Here is a 15,395-nt window from a genome sequence, read left to right on the forward strand (position 1 = left end):
AAAATAGAAAATAACCAAACCAGAATGATAAAAACCAAGGCATGAGAATGATGAGGACAGGTTTCACAAGGGAGTTATAAAAAATAATGAAAGGTTTGGAAAATGGCTGTTTCTAATTTCAACATGTGTTGTGCAAGATTATACTTATAATTACTCCATATAAATTAAGGAATTTGACTGAAGGGCATTAATCACATGACTAGTCCCTCCCAGCTCTCCACAGTCAGTGGATACTAAAGGCATTTCCAGAGGGCTCTCTGCCCGCTCTGGATATGCATTATCCAGGAAGAAACTGTTTCACTCCATTAACTACAGAGGAAGCTTTAGTTGTTGCTTCAGTCAAAAGCCTCACGTTAGATGAGTTGCATCCAGGTCTGAATAGCCATTCAATACAAATTGAATATGAATGAATATAAAATTGCTTTAAAAAGATTTCTCTTTTAACATAACCATTGTGCATGTATACCCTTAGGTGGCTCACTAAATGGTGAAAGGAGACTTAAGTAACATATCTGAGAAGAGGGCAGGGCCCATCTGTCATGAAACAACACAGGGAAGAAATGCCAGGACCAATAAACATTAGAAACGTGGGGAATTTTATGTAAAGCCCTCTGCTAAACAAAACATGCACATACTTCCTAAAGCTGCTTGCACTTCAGGTCTGATTCAGATTTCACTTTAACAGAAGTTAGTATTAACTAACTGACATAAAACCACTAGGGAGAAAAAATGTATCTTTTCAGAAGAACCCATCCATAGAATAATTGATGGGACTTATTCCTTCACCCAAAAAGAGTGGGGGGTTGAGTTTAGAGATGAATCACTGCTCCTTTGGAGCACAGTTTTTTCAACCCATATGTTAATCTGGCAATCCACATTTACTGAAATCAGAGTAAGTATTTTCAGAGGATGAGTATTGTAGGAGTGTGCTTCTCATTCTCAGTCGGAATCTTCTTAACATTTAAATATTTAATACAGACTGAAAATGAAACACCCAGTATTTATATTTTTGACAAAAATAAATGGAAAATATTATGTGTGGTAGCGTCCTTTTGTCTCTAGTATTTAGCACTTTTCTTGAAATTTTGAGTTACATTCCTTAGAACAGAATTACTTTGACAATGCACATCTTCAACTTGACATAAATTTAAAAAAAACCAAAAAGCCAAACCCATCCACTAGTAAAAACTCTCACATCTGCAGTTAACCTATAAGAAAAGTTATAACAAGAATTTCCCACCTGACTAACACAGCTGGCCTGACTGAGCGTGCTCACTGCTCTCATATAGCTCTGATTCCTTGAGCGAAACTTTGGGGAATTGTAGTTTGCAGAGGGATCCAGGTTGTGACCCCCAGGCACGTCACTTGCAGTTTGAAGGTAGCTCTGACTACAAAGGAAAGAGGAAGAAAAAAGGAAAGGCTGTAAAACTACAGATGGAATCAATTAGGACACTAAAGACAGTAATTTGTATGAGACTCACAAACCCATTCCCCAGGGTCTAAATCTTACTCTAAATAAAGCATCACAGATCTGTTGTAGTTAAACGCCTTAGCACAAGCAGAGAATCTATCTGTGGTTCTGCTACCAAGACAATATGAAATTTTAAGTCTTTGCTGTATTTAAACATCATCAATCCTTCTGGCTATTAACATTGAACTTTACTAAAAGACAATGTCTAGGTCAACAGGAACAAGAACCAGAGCTAAAGCACAAAGTAACTAAAAATCTTTCCTCATAGATAAAATCTGCTACTTGTCATCTGGTTTTCATCAGGGTGCTAGGCATCAAGAGATCTTTTATCTTCAAAGGTTGATAGAGTTTTACAATAGATTAAAATATCCCATGTTCAACTAAAAAAATAAATTAACAGGGTGGTTAGACCAAGTGAACAAAACTCTAGAAATTGTTTTCTTACAACACATCTCCTCCACAGTTTGGAGGACTGGGACTTAACACCACATTGGGTGCCTTTCAGTATGCTTTCACACCACGGGTATGCTGGTCTTCATGTTTTGCTTTAAAGATATTGATTATCTATCATTCCAGAAAAACAAATAAACCTAAGAAAAGTGCAGTACTTTGCTTTGAACAACAAAAAAATTAAAGTCACAAACATTGTTCACAAGAGTTCACAGAACTCTGTAAATCTGATTTTAGAAGTCATGTGACGCTTTTCTCTAGATATCAGCGCAGAAATGAATTAATGTCCCAGAAAATATTTCATTTCATGTGGTAAATAGGCAGTTTTTACATTTATTCCTTACAGTAGCTTTAACAAAAACTATTTCTGGGAATGACAGATTTGTGCCCATTAAATGTCTAATATTGGCCATACAGTTACTTCATGCTGAACTGGCAGAGTGGTCAGTCCAGCAGTGGTTGTGATGTGTGCTCAGGCTGTTGGGAATTTCCTGTGAAGGGCAAAGTTTCGTCTCTGGAAGGACCAGACCACTCAGTGAATGAGAAAGCCACAGGTTCAACTCCTACTGTAAGATAAGGCACAAACCAGGATCTTGTTTCTCAGACCATATTTATCAAACACTGAGCATGACCATAGGCTGGTGATTGAGGAAGGACTCAGTGTTCCTCATTAAGTGGACACAACCTGAGTTTGGGCTGGATGCAAGCCCTGAGGAGCATTCAGGGAGGAATCCCAGATATTTTATCACAGCTTTGACTAGAAAAGCAAATAGTATTACATCCATTTCCCTGTGTGGTCATGTCCTTTGATGTCTGACATGTGATGATCCAGTATTCCCTCACATCATCAGCTGCAAGAGCAGATGGGATTTAGAGACTCTTCCAACCTTACACTTGGGAGATCTGTTCTCAAGCATTTCCATGTGTTCTCCCATCTCAGGGTCAACACAGCCATAGCCTTGCTTCCTTGGTGTATCTGCCAATGGGCGGGCTAGCTGCTCCTCTAAGACAGGCTGTCTTAGACTCACAGAATCATTTAGTTTAGAAAAGACCTCTAAGATCATTAAGTGCAACTGTTAACCAAGCACTGCCAAGTCCACCACTAAACCATGTCCCTCAGTGCCACATATACATGTCTTTTAAATACCTCCAGGGATGGTGACTCAACCACTACCCTGGGCATCCTGTTCCAATGCCTGATAATCCCTTCAGCGAAGAAATTTTTCCTAATAAATTTTGCTGGAGCATGTCCAAAGAAGAGCAACAGAGCTGTTGAAGCATAAAAAATGAAGGGTTTTGTTTTTTCAGCTTTGTTCAAGGCAGGCATTTTTTTAAATTCTTAAGAAATTTCCCTGGAGAAAAAAAAAACAATTTTTTTTCCCTGTCTTTATTCAGCGCCTTCTATGGAATATCTTTTTAACCTCATGAGAGAGGTAAACTATGTAGAAACTATAACTGCTAAAACTGAAATGAAAATGTATGAGATTTTGTAGGCATGTGCTCAGAGGTTAATTAAGTCATCACAGTCAAAGTGATTCTACGATTAAGATAGCTGTCTGATAGTGGGTATAATTAAGTTTCAGATGATAAAAACAAGAATTGTAGCAGCAGTTTTTTCTTCCCATAGGTAGGAAGACAAATATAATAGATTAGGTGAGGTGCTGTAGAACCTCACTATCTACATTTAGTTGCTGGATGTAACTAAACTTCCTTTCCTCTATAGGCAGCAGGCTGATGACTGAGACGTGCTTTGACTCATTGGGATTCTTTGCATATGCTTTACTTAATCGTAGAATCACAGAATGACTTATGTTGGAAGGGACCTTAAAGGTCACATAGTCCCAATCCCCCTGCCACGGGCAGGGATGCCACCCACTCGATCACATTGCTCAAAGCCCCATCCAACTTGGCCTTGAATCCTACCAGGGCTGGGGGATCCACAGCTTCTCTGGGCAGCCTGTTCTAGTGCATCACCACCCCCACAGTCAAGAACTTCTTCCTAACATCTAAGCTAAACTCGCTTCCTTTAGTTTAAAACCACTTCCCACTTGTCCTATCACTATCTGCCCATGAAAAAAGTCACTCTCTCCTTTTTAAGCCCCCTTTAGGTACCGAAAGGTTGCAAAAAGGTCTCCTTGGAGTCTTCTCTTCTCTAGATTGAACAACCCCAGTATTCTCAGCCTCTCCTCATAGTAGAGGTGCTCCAGGCCCCTGATCATCTTGGTGGCCTCCTGTGAACCTGCTCTAAGAGGTCCGTTTCTTTCTTGTGCTGAAGAATCCTGACCTGGACATACTACTCCAGGTGGGGTCTCACAAGGGCAGAGAGACCTTTAACCTGTCTGGTATTGTCAATAATCTGTTTGGTATCACGACTTTAGTATTTTTCAAAACAGAGGAGTCCCCCCTGGACCTTCTGCTTGTCACCATCAGGTGGCTAAATCTGGGATTCTGAGTTCATAAACACTGTGTGAAAGAGACATTTGAGATTTCATTAAAATATGAGGCACATTAAGAAAAGATAGAAGGAATATAATTAAATTATAAATTTTTAATTACTGTATGAACTACGTTAAAAATAATTAATATAAACTGATTCCTAGTAACTGTCTCCTTTGCTAAGTAATGCTCAATGTGATTTAATTAATCACATTCTGGTTCCTTGTGAGATATTGCTATCATTAAATACAATCAACAATTTCTACAGCTATCATTTCTTAGGGAAAGAAACCCAGTATTCCACAGTACTTCTAAGCAGCTGAGTTTCGATGAATAAGTTTGGATATTACCTGATAGTTAAATAATTTTTCATTTTTCAGAGGAGATTAATTGATTCATGGAACTGAAGCAAAATAAAAGAAATGTTACACATATTAGGCTATAAAAGCAATTTTACATTCATTTGATTAATACTTAGAAAGAAAAACTAATAATTCCTTTTTGTCAGGAAAATTTCAAAGATAGAGTCTCAAAGTTATCTTCTAGGATAAATGTGTCAATGCATGGTGAAAATTATGACCTTGCTATATATGTGACCCAGAACTAAAATGCCAGAGTTATATAGGAAAGTTGCTCTCAAGGCTAGAAAACGCAATCGACATCTGATCTTGGTAAATGTTGACTATTTAATGACATCCACTCTGTCTAAAAGCTTAGGAACAAAATTCTTGACCTTCATTTCCAAAACATCAAAGCTCTTTCGCTTTGACAAAAGAAAATAATTTTCTTTTATGCTTTATAGCAGCATGGAGGATTTTATATCTCAGCTGATCACTGAAGAAGGGCAAGGCAAGCATGTGCAAATGAGATGGTTTGACAGGTCATCTCCAGGACCACTAAACAAATATACCCATTAACATCAAGGAGTTGACTCTAAAATTTGGTACTATGGAAAAGGAGGAAGAGAGTGAGACTAATAGGAAAAATTACATTGCTATGTCAGCTCTCTTCCCATTTGCTTTTCCAACTAGACAAGATTTTAGGGAGAGATCTTCTTTAAAAGCTTTTTTGCCCTCGAGGGTTGCTTTCCATTTTCCATTGGCTTTGGAGGAAGTTCAGGGCAGCTAGGAAGAAGTCTTAAATTTAATGAGAAGTATTCTTAGTTGAAAGCAAGGCTCAAAGCCTAGAGAAGTTTTTGGGGAAAAGGTAGTTGCATGTAATGACCTTGCAGCTCTTTAGGACCTAAAAGTGAAGCTTTAGGGCTCCCAGTGAAGACAGCTAAACTTGCAACAGCACTTTCAGCACTCAGCAGGTTGCCTGAGTGTGTTCAGGGAGGACACAATACTGTATTATAACCACATAAAGTGAGATATAGCATGACACCTGGGACAGTATATCTGACCGCTTGTCTGATAGCATAGTTGGCATAACATGTCACCCAGCTATGGAGTGAATGGCAGTGAGGTTAGGCTGCATATTTCAACAACAAAAAATAGATAAAGAATAAGGGAAGAGGCAGCAGTGAGGCAGTACTGAGTACAAGGGGAGAAGTCCACTAACTTTTTCCTACAAATTCAAATTCCTGAGCAGTAATACTTGACAGCCAAGAGAAATCTAGGGGAAGCATGGAGCATATAACTCCTGAGAAAGGGATCTCTGTCACACTGCTTTTTTTTTTCTCTCTGTAATATTTTCTAGTAAGTGATTGACATCATAATTTGTCATAAACTTAATACCTTTGCTTAAAAAAATATGATCCTGATGCCATCAAGGCAGCAAATGTCATACACTTGCCAAGGTCATTCTTTGATCTACTCACATTCAAAGTAGTGATCAGTCCCCACAGCACCTCTTCTCTTGTCAAATGTTCAGCCACCAGTGCACCCTGGGTCAAGGAGGTACCAAAAGTGAAATAAAATCTTCCTAGGGCTCTAAAAGTTTCAGCAAGAAGGTCACCTTCTGACTCTGAGTGGGTCTATCAGGTTTATTCATGGAGCATCCAATATAAAGAAAGTCCATTTTCCATCAAATTAATTTTTTGAATCGTCATATTCTAAAATCATACCTTTTTATTTTCATGATCATGCCTGCATTTGTCCAAAAATCTGAGACTGAATGGGAACATTAAAGAAAGTACAATCACTTCCGTTTAAATCAGTATATGCAATTCAGAAGTATCTTTCTGGAACAAAAAGATAAAATTTGTAAAAGAATTCATTTTAGGTGCCTAAAAGGGAGGTGCATTAGGATTATCAAGGTAGTGGCAGTTATCAAAACCTATTTTATTGAGAGATTTGCATTTCAATGGATATTCATTTCTCTATCTGGATCTATCTTAACTATGTCTTTTTAGATACATGAAATAACTCATCGGCCAGAATCTAATGATTAAGCTTAGCTAGCAATGCCATTGTATAGCAGCTGCGAGTCACAGCGTATCTCTGTGGAGCCCTGCTGGAGTCAATAGAGCTCTGCAAAGGGGCCCAGATGTGCCTGCATACAGCCCATTGGAGAACTCAGAGTGTAGACATTAAGTCTGATTCTCCCTTTGAAATAGCACAATCAGTCGGGTTCTTAGAAAAACTGGAAGTGCACATAAATGTCATGAATTTCTCTGTAGCAAAGAATTTCATTCCTAATATTTGCCAGTCTGAAGCTTCTCTTTGATCATTGATAGATATGAGAATATGGGCCAAATTAAATTGTTAACATGCTTATATATTTCATCATTGACCCATACCTTTTAAAAAAACATTTGATTTATAACACGAATATGCTAGGGAAGAGGTGGAGACTGCTGTTTCCATCCTTATGAAATGCCTACTAATCACTGGTAGGAGAGAACTCTTATCATCAGTAAGTGTTTAGAGATTTGGTACAACATGAACCAGAAGAGAATGAGACAAAATCATCAGAATAGTTAAACAGTCTGGTGGTTTGATCACTCTTGCAAAGATAGAGAGGATGTGGGCTCAACCAAGCCTGTATTTCAAATCACTCAAAATGGTCATGTAATAAAAAAGTATAACGTGGGAAATCTAAACTTAGAGCTCTTGTTTGTAAAAGGTGACAGATTTGCACATATAGCTAATCTATAGCTAATATGAAAAGTCTTGTTTTAATATCCTATTTTGAGCTTGCCCTGGAGAGTAAGCAACAAACTGGTCAGCATCAACAAAATTCGGGCAGATGCTATGGCAAAAACTTGGCATTTAAAGCATCCTGCAGCAGTTCAGCAAATGGATCTAAGGATCCATGCAGAACTCAAATATTTGATGTATGTTCCTAAATCCATTTATGAAATTGAAATATTCATAATTTTCGTCAGGGAGTTATGTCACTTTTTTTTTCTTATTTGCTTTTAGGACATATTCATGTACACATGCAAAAAGTCATAATTGGACAGAACAAATATAGATTACAGACTATCAGGACTCAGTAAAGCATCTGAGCATGAGCTTAATCTAAACACACATGTAAGTCCATCAAAGCCAATACGTCTAAAGCAAATAAGTGACCTTCTTATGCTGAAGTCAAAGATATTAATAAGACTACGCAATATCTGGAGAAAAAATTGAGTAGAATTGGGAAAAGTTAAAATATATATAACATTTCTGCTTTTTTAACCAAAAGCATCTTAATTTTAAAATCCTTGCCTGAAGAAGTGTTTCTGTACACATGCTTTATAGTTCCATTTAGTTTTTATTAAAAACTAAAAAAATGAGAAAATCAGCTTTTGATCCTTCTCAAATTAAAAGTAAAGCTAACATATCTGTTGGAAGCAGAAATGAATGAGCACCAGAAACATATTTTCTTTTGGATGTGCTTGTGAGATTGGCCTGAATCTTACTGCATTTTCACCACAATCCATCACATAATTGCATCTTTCTGAGAGAAGACTGCTTTAGTCCTGAAAAGACTCTGCATTTTGTTTAGAGCCTTAGAATCCCCTTTCCATCCCTAATCCAGGGTAATGCACTTCATCTCTACAACGTAAAGCTGGTATTTACTACAGTGAGGCAGGAGATCTGGGCTCAATGACTCCCAGGGTTTCAAACTACGCTACTTCTCAGAGAACAAGATGCCTAACACCGCTTAAGACCATTTCCTATTATTCTGCAAAGGAAGAAAGCATGGGGATGTCTTCTGACCCCATAAAAGATGCTTCCTAGTAACGAGATGCCCTTCATCAGCATTCCCTCTTAACCCTGTGGACTAATCTAACCCAGATCTTATTGACTGCAGCAGAGAACACTATCACTGTGCCAGTGGCCCTCTGATTGCACTATTAGTTGATAAGACTTTGTAATTAGCCCTCAAACTCTCCTCAGTAAATCTCCAATTTCACCCCTCAGAGACTCTGAGTAGATGCTACTACACTATAGGGCCTCAGAAAGCTACTAATGAAGTGTGTAATGAGGCTTTTTAGAGTCAGAAGATTGAGGGGAAAAAAAACCTAAAGATAAATAAAAAGCATATAAAAGATGAAGGTTTCTTTTCTAGTGATTTTCCTCATCTCTTCTATTGAAAATATTTCTCAGGAATAGCTTCAAAACCATTCCTAATTAAAATGTAGAAGAGTTAATGCTAAAATGAAGTTTACCTTAAAAATTAGAAAAAGGCTTGCATCACTGGTGCACAGCAATGGTTAATATTGAAATTGGGCATTAATTTTTCTAGCAAGGAAACTGTGCTTTAACTCTCAGTCTGTGACTTTTTTTGCAGCACACCCACTCCTCCACCTGTGCACACTTAACCACAGCCTTCTCTGTTTGCACTTACCAAGTGGTATGTGTCTAAGAGAAATACCCACAAATTTGTTTAACAAATAATAATGGTGTCTACACTGTCATGGGTCAAAATGGATAAAGACAAAGGGTTGGTCTGATGCACTGCTTCCAACATTCTTGCTCACCTTTCACTTTCTCATATTGTAAGGATGTTATGGTTAGCACAAACGGTTGCAAATGGAAAGATTTTTTTTTTTTTAACGGAGATTTTCCACGTCTTAGAGGAGTCTGTGCTGTTCCATGATTCCTGCTGAACCAAGGGGTCTGGCAGCTAAGTGCTGTCAGATCTTCCTGTTACAGTCTAATTCCCTTGCTGTGTGCTTTGGCAGCGTTTTTGTTGCCATAACAGAGTCTGCAGAACAGAAGATGTGGACGTGCCTCGGATAACAGTCCACATAAGTGTAAGTTAGCATGGTCACTGAAAGATGCAATCTCTCACTCTGAAAAGGGGGAGTCAGTGAAAGGTCATTCTTTTGATCTGGTTTACCAAAAGCCCAGAAGATATGTCAACCATTTCACATCTTACTTAGGCTTATTAACTTAAAATACTGAATAAAGTGTTTTGTGTTGAGATACCAGAGTGTGAATAAGATACTAGACTGTGACTGAAATATGGACATGCATTGTGATCTTCAGCTATGGACTGAAATAACATAAAACACAAAGACATTAAACATCTGAGGGAGGCACAGATGCTCTCTCTGTTACTGTGACTCAGACTTTAAGACATTACTCCATACAGGGGCCAAAACCTGGCAGAGGGTTAAGTGGAGAACACAGTCAAGACAAACCAAAGTATCAATGGTACTGTACTGTGGTAGTTCCCCAAATAATTTATGCTATAGCAGATTTCCTGCCTAATTAATACACTACATTTTTGTATTACCTATCTGCTCGCATGTCTTTCTGTCTGCCCACCCATCAGTTTAAGGTGTCTGGACTACCAGCTGACACAGAACAGTCTGCCATTAGAGGTTCGCAGAACAGAAGTACGCATTGCTGTCACTGAATTTATTTTATTGTAGCTTAACCTATTTCATCTTCATGTTTGCAGCATCTAGTTTCCTGTGAGTCATAATGGAAAACTGCAGCACAGCACGGCTATTCATTTGTGTGAGTGATACCAGTATGATCTTCAAATAGAGTGTATTTACTTTGGGCTAAATGCTATTGCTATCCCTTTTGACTAAATGGTTAGACGGTTTTCAGAGTCCTTCGCAACACTTCAAAAAGGAGATACTGAAAATGGAATTTGCTATTTCTATAGTGTTATCCTGTTCATTTACATAATCGGTATATTAAGTACTCTTTTCCTGAAAATGAGAAGCATCAAATAACCAGAATATTATCTTTAGTCATAGAATTGTTTTCCTATTGCAGAGTCCCAAATTCTTGGTTTCTTTTCAGCTTTGTTTTCTGGATCCCAGTGTCTCTGAGGCTTCCATCTCAGCTTTGCTTGGTTTTGTCATAAATACAGAAAAAAAAGACATTTACTACATTAGAAGGATACTCAAATCATGTGGGTCAGTCTCTCTTCCAGGATTGCACAAAACTTACTTAGGACAGACATTACCTTTGTTTCAGCTATCAGTTCCATAATCTGTTTGGTTGTTTCGACCTTTACTGTAAATGAAAACACCTAGCAGCATACGACCTACCTTCTACAAGCTACCTGTGCAAACTGCCTTCCAACACAGTTTAACTTCATCCTCAGTAGCATCACAGCACAGCAGAAAACAATAGACTGAATACAAGGGGCTAGCATTTCACCTCTAGAAGACTACGTATACTATTTGTTCATAGTATACCAAAACAACATCAGAAAGATTTTGTATGCCTAATCATAGTGCAAAATAAAAGAAAAAAAAATAAAAAAAAAACCAAACAAAAATATTTCCCCTGGACTAGTGGGAGCCAAGATAATTTCCACATTAAATAGGACTGCTGGCACCGTTTCAAGAAAGCAAAAAGTAGAAAGGAAGCAGATTCAGGTAGTGTCCTGTCTCCACCGCCAAGCCTTATTGCATTAATTTCACTGAAATGCAATTTCATAATAATACCAATAAATTACACTGGTCTTCAGCTTGATGTCACAGGACTAAGTAGTCCAACACACTATTTAGTTTTTTGAAACAGCATTCATAAAAAAAAGAATTGAAATGCATTTATCTTCAGTGAATAATCTACATATTTAGGCACATTTAATTTTTGAAAAATCCAGAAAAAACTGAGCCCCTTATGCCATAGCTATACTCAGAAATAAGCCACGTCCATTACCTGACCCTTTGGCCAACTGACCTGTATGGTTAAGCTTTCTCATCCTACAGAGAGGGTGGCTGCATCCCACAGAGTTAATCCCTGGAACATGCATGGGCACTATCCAGGGGTGGGCCATGTGTCCTAGGTTGGAAGCAGGCTGGCGACCATGCTGGCTGTGCTAGCCTAGTTTGACAGAGGTGGTGATCATATGGCAGTAGTTGGGTGTATGACCTGTTTCTGTCAGTTGTATAAAACCAGCAGTGGCAGACTCTGCACTTCTTTTTTTTCACTCAGAGTAAAATATACTCCTTTCCGAAAACAACTTAAAAAAATTATTTCAGAATTTTAATTCTTGTACTATATCAGTTACATTTACCTATTTGTATGTTAGTTTTTCAGATAAAAATATGCACATTTATTGTTTATAAACGTTTAACGTTCAATTTGCTGAATCTTCGAGCAACACAAACCAACAAAGTAGCAACTACTTTTGTCTAAGCAGAAACAGAATCTAAATGGGAAAAAAAAAATCTTGTAAAGATGCCTGATAAAACTCAAAGGAGAAAGTCGCACACATGTCAAACATCTGTTGAAGGTTAAGTGAAGGCTGTTCTAATTTTGTCTTATCCTATTCAGGATAGTGATAGAAAACTAGGTTTATTCATATGAAATCTATCTACATTTGTTTTGCAGCCAATGCATGTTTTTATATTGCCAAAACTATCAATATTCAGCTTTTATTTCAGGTTTACTGATGGTCTGTCTGGCTGATCCCAGTTCTGAGCTACTCTGCCACCCAAGTGAAGGACTAAGAGAATTAAAACCCCATTTTATTTCTGTGCACTAGCTCCCTCCATCTGGGTAAACAAGCTAAAAAGCCAGATAATGCAGCTGACATCTTGAATTATGTAATTTCTCATAACACATGCCAGAAATGCTATTCAGCCCTGCTATACATGCAGGAATGCTGTTCAAAGCCCTGGCTTCTGGCTCAGTAGCGTGATCAGTGGTACTCAGCATGCAATGGGGATTACTGAGCCATGTTGGAGGAGCAAGGAAGGCTCTGTAACCATTATCCATTGCTACATCCTTCATAGAAATCTGCCAGACATAGAAGGTAACCACAGAGACAGGGAGACAGAAATATATGGGAGGAAATGGGTTGTGGTGAAAACCCAGGTTTAGGATCAGCACTTTGTATTTCTGTGAGACAAGAAATTTTCTGTCTGCTTTAGGATTGCTGAAATTTGCAGATTTTTTCAAGAAAAAAATACAAGAACAAGAATAGTTGTCACATTTCTGCTTGAAGTTCACTGGGAAAACCCATGTATGTTAGGCTGGAAGGTTCAAGGTGCTGTCCTTCTGTTTAAGGAAAAACTGAGGACTTAAAAAATATCTGTCAGTAGCAGACTGGCTGCTCAATTATTCCCGGTGCAGTGATAGTGACAAATTCTCAACAGAGCCCCTAATAATATTTCATAGTATTACAAAAAGCTTCCTCCTTTTCCGGCTGTGGTTAATGGTAACTATGCCATGAAATCCTTCAGGGTCATGAACAGGCACAGCTGTCAACCCCAGTACATGCATCAACATTGCACCCCTCTTTTAATCTATTATATTTTGAGTGGTGTATTTGCAATACATGGAAAACTGACAGAAGATGCAACATTTGGTATTGACCCATGAATAACCATCCGCCCTCAGGATTTAACAGATCAGGAATACTTTTTCCTTGAAATATATTTCTTGCTTGAATACGTGTGTTTAATTGCTGTCTGGACCTGTTTGCAAGCCTTAGAGATCCAGGGCAGGAACCAAGACCTGCTCACTGGAAAATTTGTGCTGCTACTCAGATTCCCTTGTGGGTGGTCCAAACAAAGCTGAAAACAAAGAACAGCATAGAATGTATCTGGAAAGTTAGAACAGTCTCTGGGAAAAGATTTTTGTTGTACTAGAACAGATAAGATATACCCCTCAAAACTGGGATGGCTGCAACTAAACTATCTCTGGGAATGATACCTGCCCTACACCAATGCCCAGAACACAGCCAGGCAGTGGCAGGGACAGTGCTAATAGATGCAGGGGACATGTTTGCCAGGGACCACTCCAAAACCTTCTCAGGGTCCATGGTCAGGTTTCTGTACTGAGACCAGTAGTACTTTTGTTACAGGCCAGGTTTCCTCATCAGATAAAATATTCTAATGAATCTTGCAGATTCACATTCAGAATTTGTCTCGGTGGCCTAAACATAGGTCTCTGGCCCCCTTTGAGAGGTCACAAGGTATTTTAGTTGCCAATCTAGAGCAGAGATCTGTATATCTTGTTTCATGATGTCTCAGAAATCTTACAGCAGCTCATGGTACAGGTGCCTTTGGTTTTGTACCTGAATTAAGCCTACAGATATGTTGACCAAGCTATATGATAAATAAAGTTGTAAACTCTTCTCTTCAGTAATAGCAAAAGTTGGTGGTTTTCTTGCAGACTGCAAGATAAATAATTCAATTTAATTAACCCCAAAGGATTTTTACCTAAGGCTTTTGTTTTGTTTTGTTTTATTTTATTTTATGAAAAGGTGTATACTATATAGTATACTATACATGGTATTACCTACAGAACAACAAAACCCCTTTGGTTAAAGGTTTCACTCTTAATTTCTTCAGTTTATGACCTAGACAAAAAGATCAATTTTCTAAATCATGAGAAATGCCTAGTTACATTAATAGAAGCTACAGATTTTAAATCAGGTTACTACTTTGAAACTCTCCTCATAAATATACTTACAGTTTACTTATAAAATGATATATTGAAAGGATAAAAATGACATAAAAACAAAGATCTATTGGAAAACATATAAAACTATATATTTCCCTATAGTTTTAAGATTTGCTTTAGCTATTTAATAGGCTATATTGTAGGTAGTACGCATGAAAAACAACCCAAAGTCCTCTACAATGTGTTTAAATCAGTATGATACAGTATAGCTGATACATAAAGCGTTGTACTGATAAAGAAGGTGTAAGATGCCAAATACACGGTACAATACTATTATATTTTGTATAGAATAGAGTGTATTTTCTGTTTCAGAGAAAGCAATGAAATAAGAAAGACTTATAGAACAATCCTAGTGAAGAAAAGTTCAGAATTTTGAACTTTTGACAAAAATGTGTATGTATTTCCTTCAGTAAACATAACAGTTTTATTTCATGGATGGAGGAAGATGGCAGTTTTTCATCCAGTAATCACAAGAAACTGCAGCTAATTTAAAATGAAGCCACGCAAGTTACCTTTTTAAGTACAGATCATTTTTTATTAGGGATGCTGACCACTGCCAGTAAAACCCAAAGGAAAATTACCCAAGTCATAACAGCTTTCAGAAAGGTGTATAACATGGTATAGCAAAGCTTACTTTGGATGATCTCCCAGTGGTCGTTGTCCAATGGATTTTAATAATGACTCCGGTCGAACCGTTAATTTTGGTGATGTCTTGGGGCTAGTATCAGAGTCTCCACTTTCTTCATCTCCCATGGCCTTAATATAGCTCCCACTCCTCATTCTTCTGCAGGGGATCTCTTCGTCTTTCCCACCAGCCGGGTATCCTCCCCATTCATCCTGAGGTACCTAATAGAGATCATAAAACACATAGATGGAATCTTTATTTATTCTTTTAATATATTTAAGTACTTCCTTCATTTTTTCATTTTAAAGAGACAAGTAATAAATTTTTTATTATTCAGAAACAGATCACTTATAAAAAAATTTCTAAGGTCCCTAGATGATTTGACCATTTAATTCTGACTTGAAAGTTGGAAATTTTCAGTTTATAAAAGTTGGAAGCTAAGGAACAACCAAGTCATGGATTGTGAGCTGAGCTGCAATATCTGTTTGCAGACATGCTCTAAAATGCAGGAAGAAGCTTGGCTTAAACTCTTAAAAGTTTGCACGTGGATTCTCAGCTGATAACAGTAAGTTGATCAGGTGTCTCAGATCTA

The 15,395-nt window shown here is 37.8% G+C and overlaps 1 protein-coding gene across 12 annotated transcripts in view; it reads right to left on the reverse strand.

The window, feature by feature from the left end:
• Window positions 1–15,395, reverse strand: part of DLGAP2 (DLG associated protein 2) — a 449,538-nt gene that overhangs the window by 50,342 nt on the left and 383,801 nt on the right. For all 12 annotated transcript variants that reach the window (XM_027744792.2, XM_039385548.1, XM_039385558.1 and 9 more), the window contains 2 exons: window positions 14,813–15,024; window positions 1,241–1,388 (listed from right to left, as the gene is read on the reverse strand). In XM_027744792.2, the coding sequence (XP_027600593.1) occupies window positions 1,241–1,388; window positions 14,813–15,024 (360 nt within the window). The remainder of the gene's footprint in view (window positions 1–1,240; window positions 1,389–14,812; window positions 15,025–15,395) is intronic.

This window comes from Pipra filicauda, unplaced genomic scaffold, assembly GCF_003945595.2.
Source record: "Pipra filicauda isolate LSUMZ 115617 unplaced genomic scaffold, ASM394559v2 scaffold41_size5083284_pilon, whole genome shotgun sequence".
Classification (NCBI taxonomy): Eukaryota; Metazoa; Chordata; class Aves; order Passeriformes; family Pipridae; genus Pipra; species Pipra filicauda.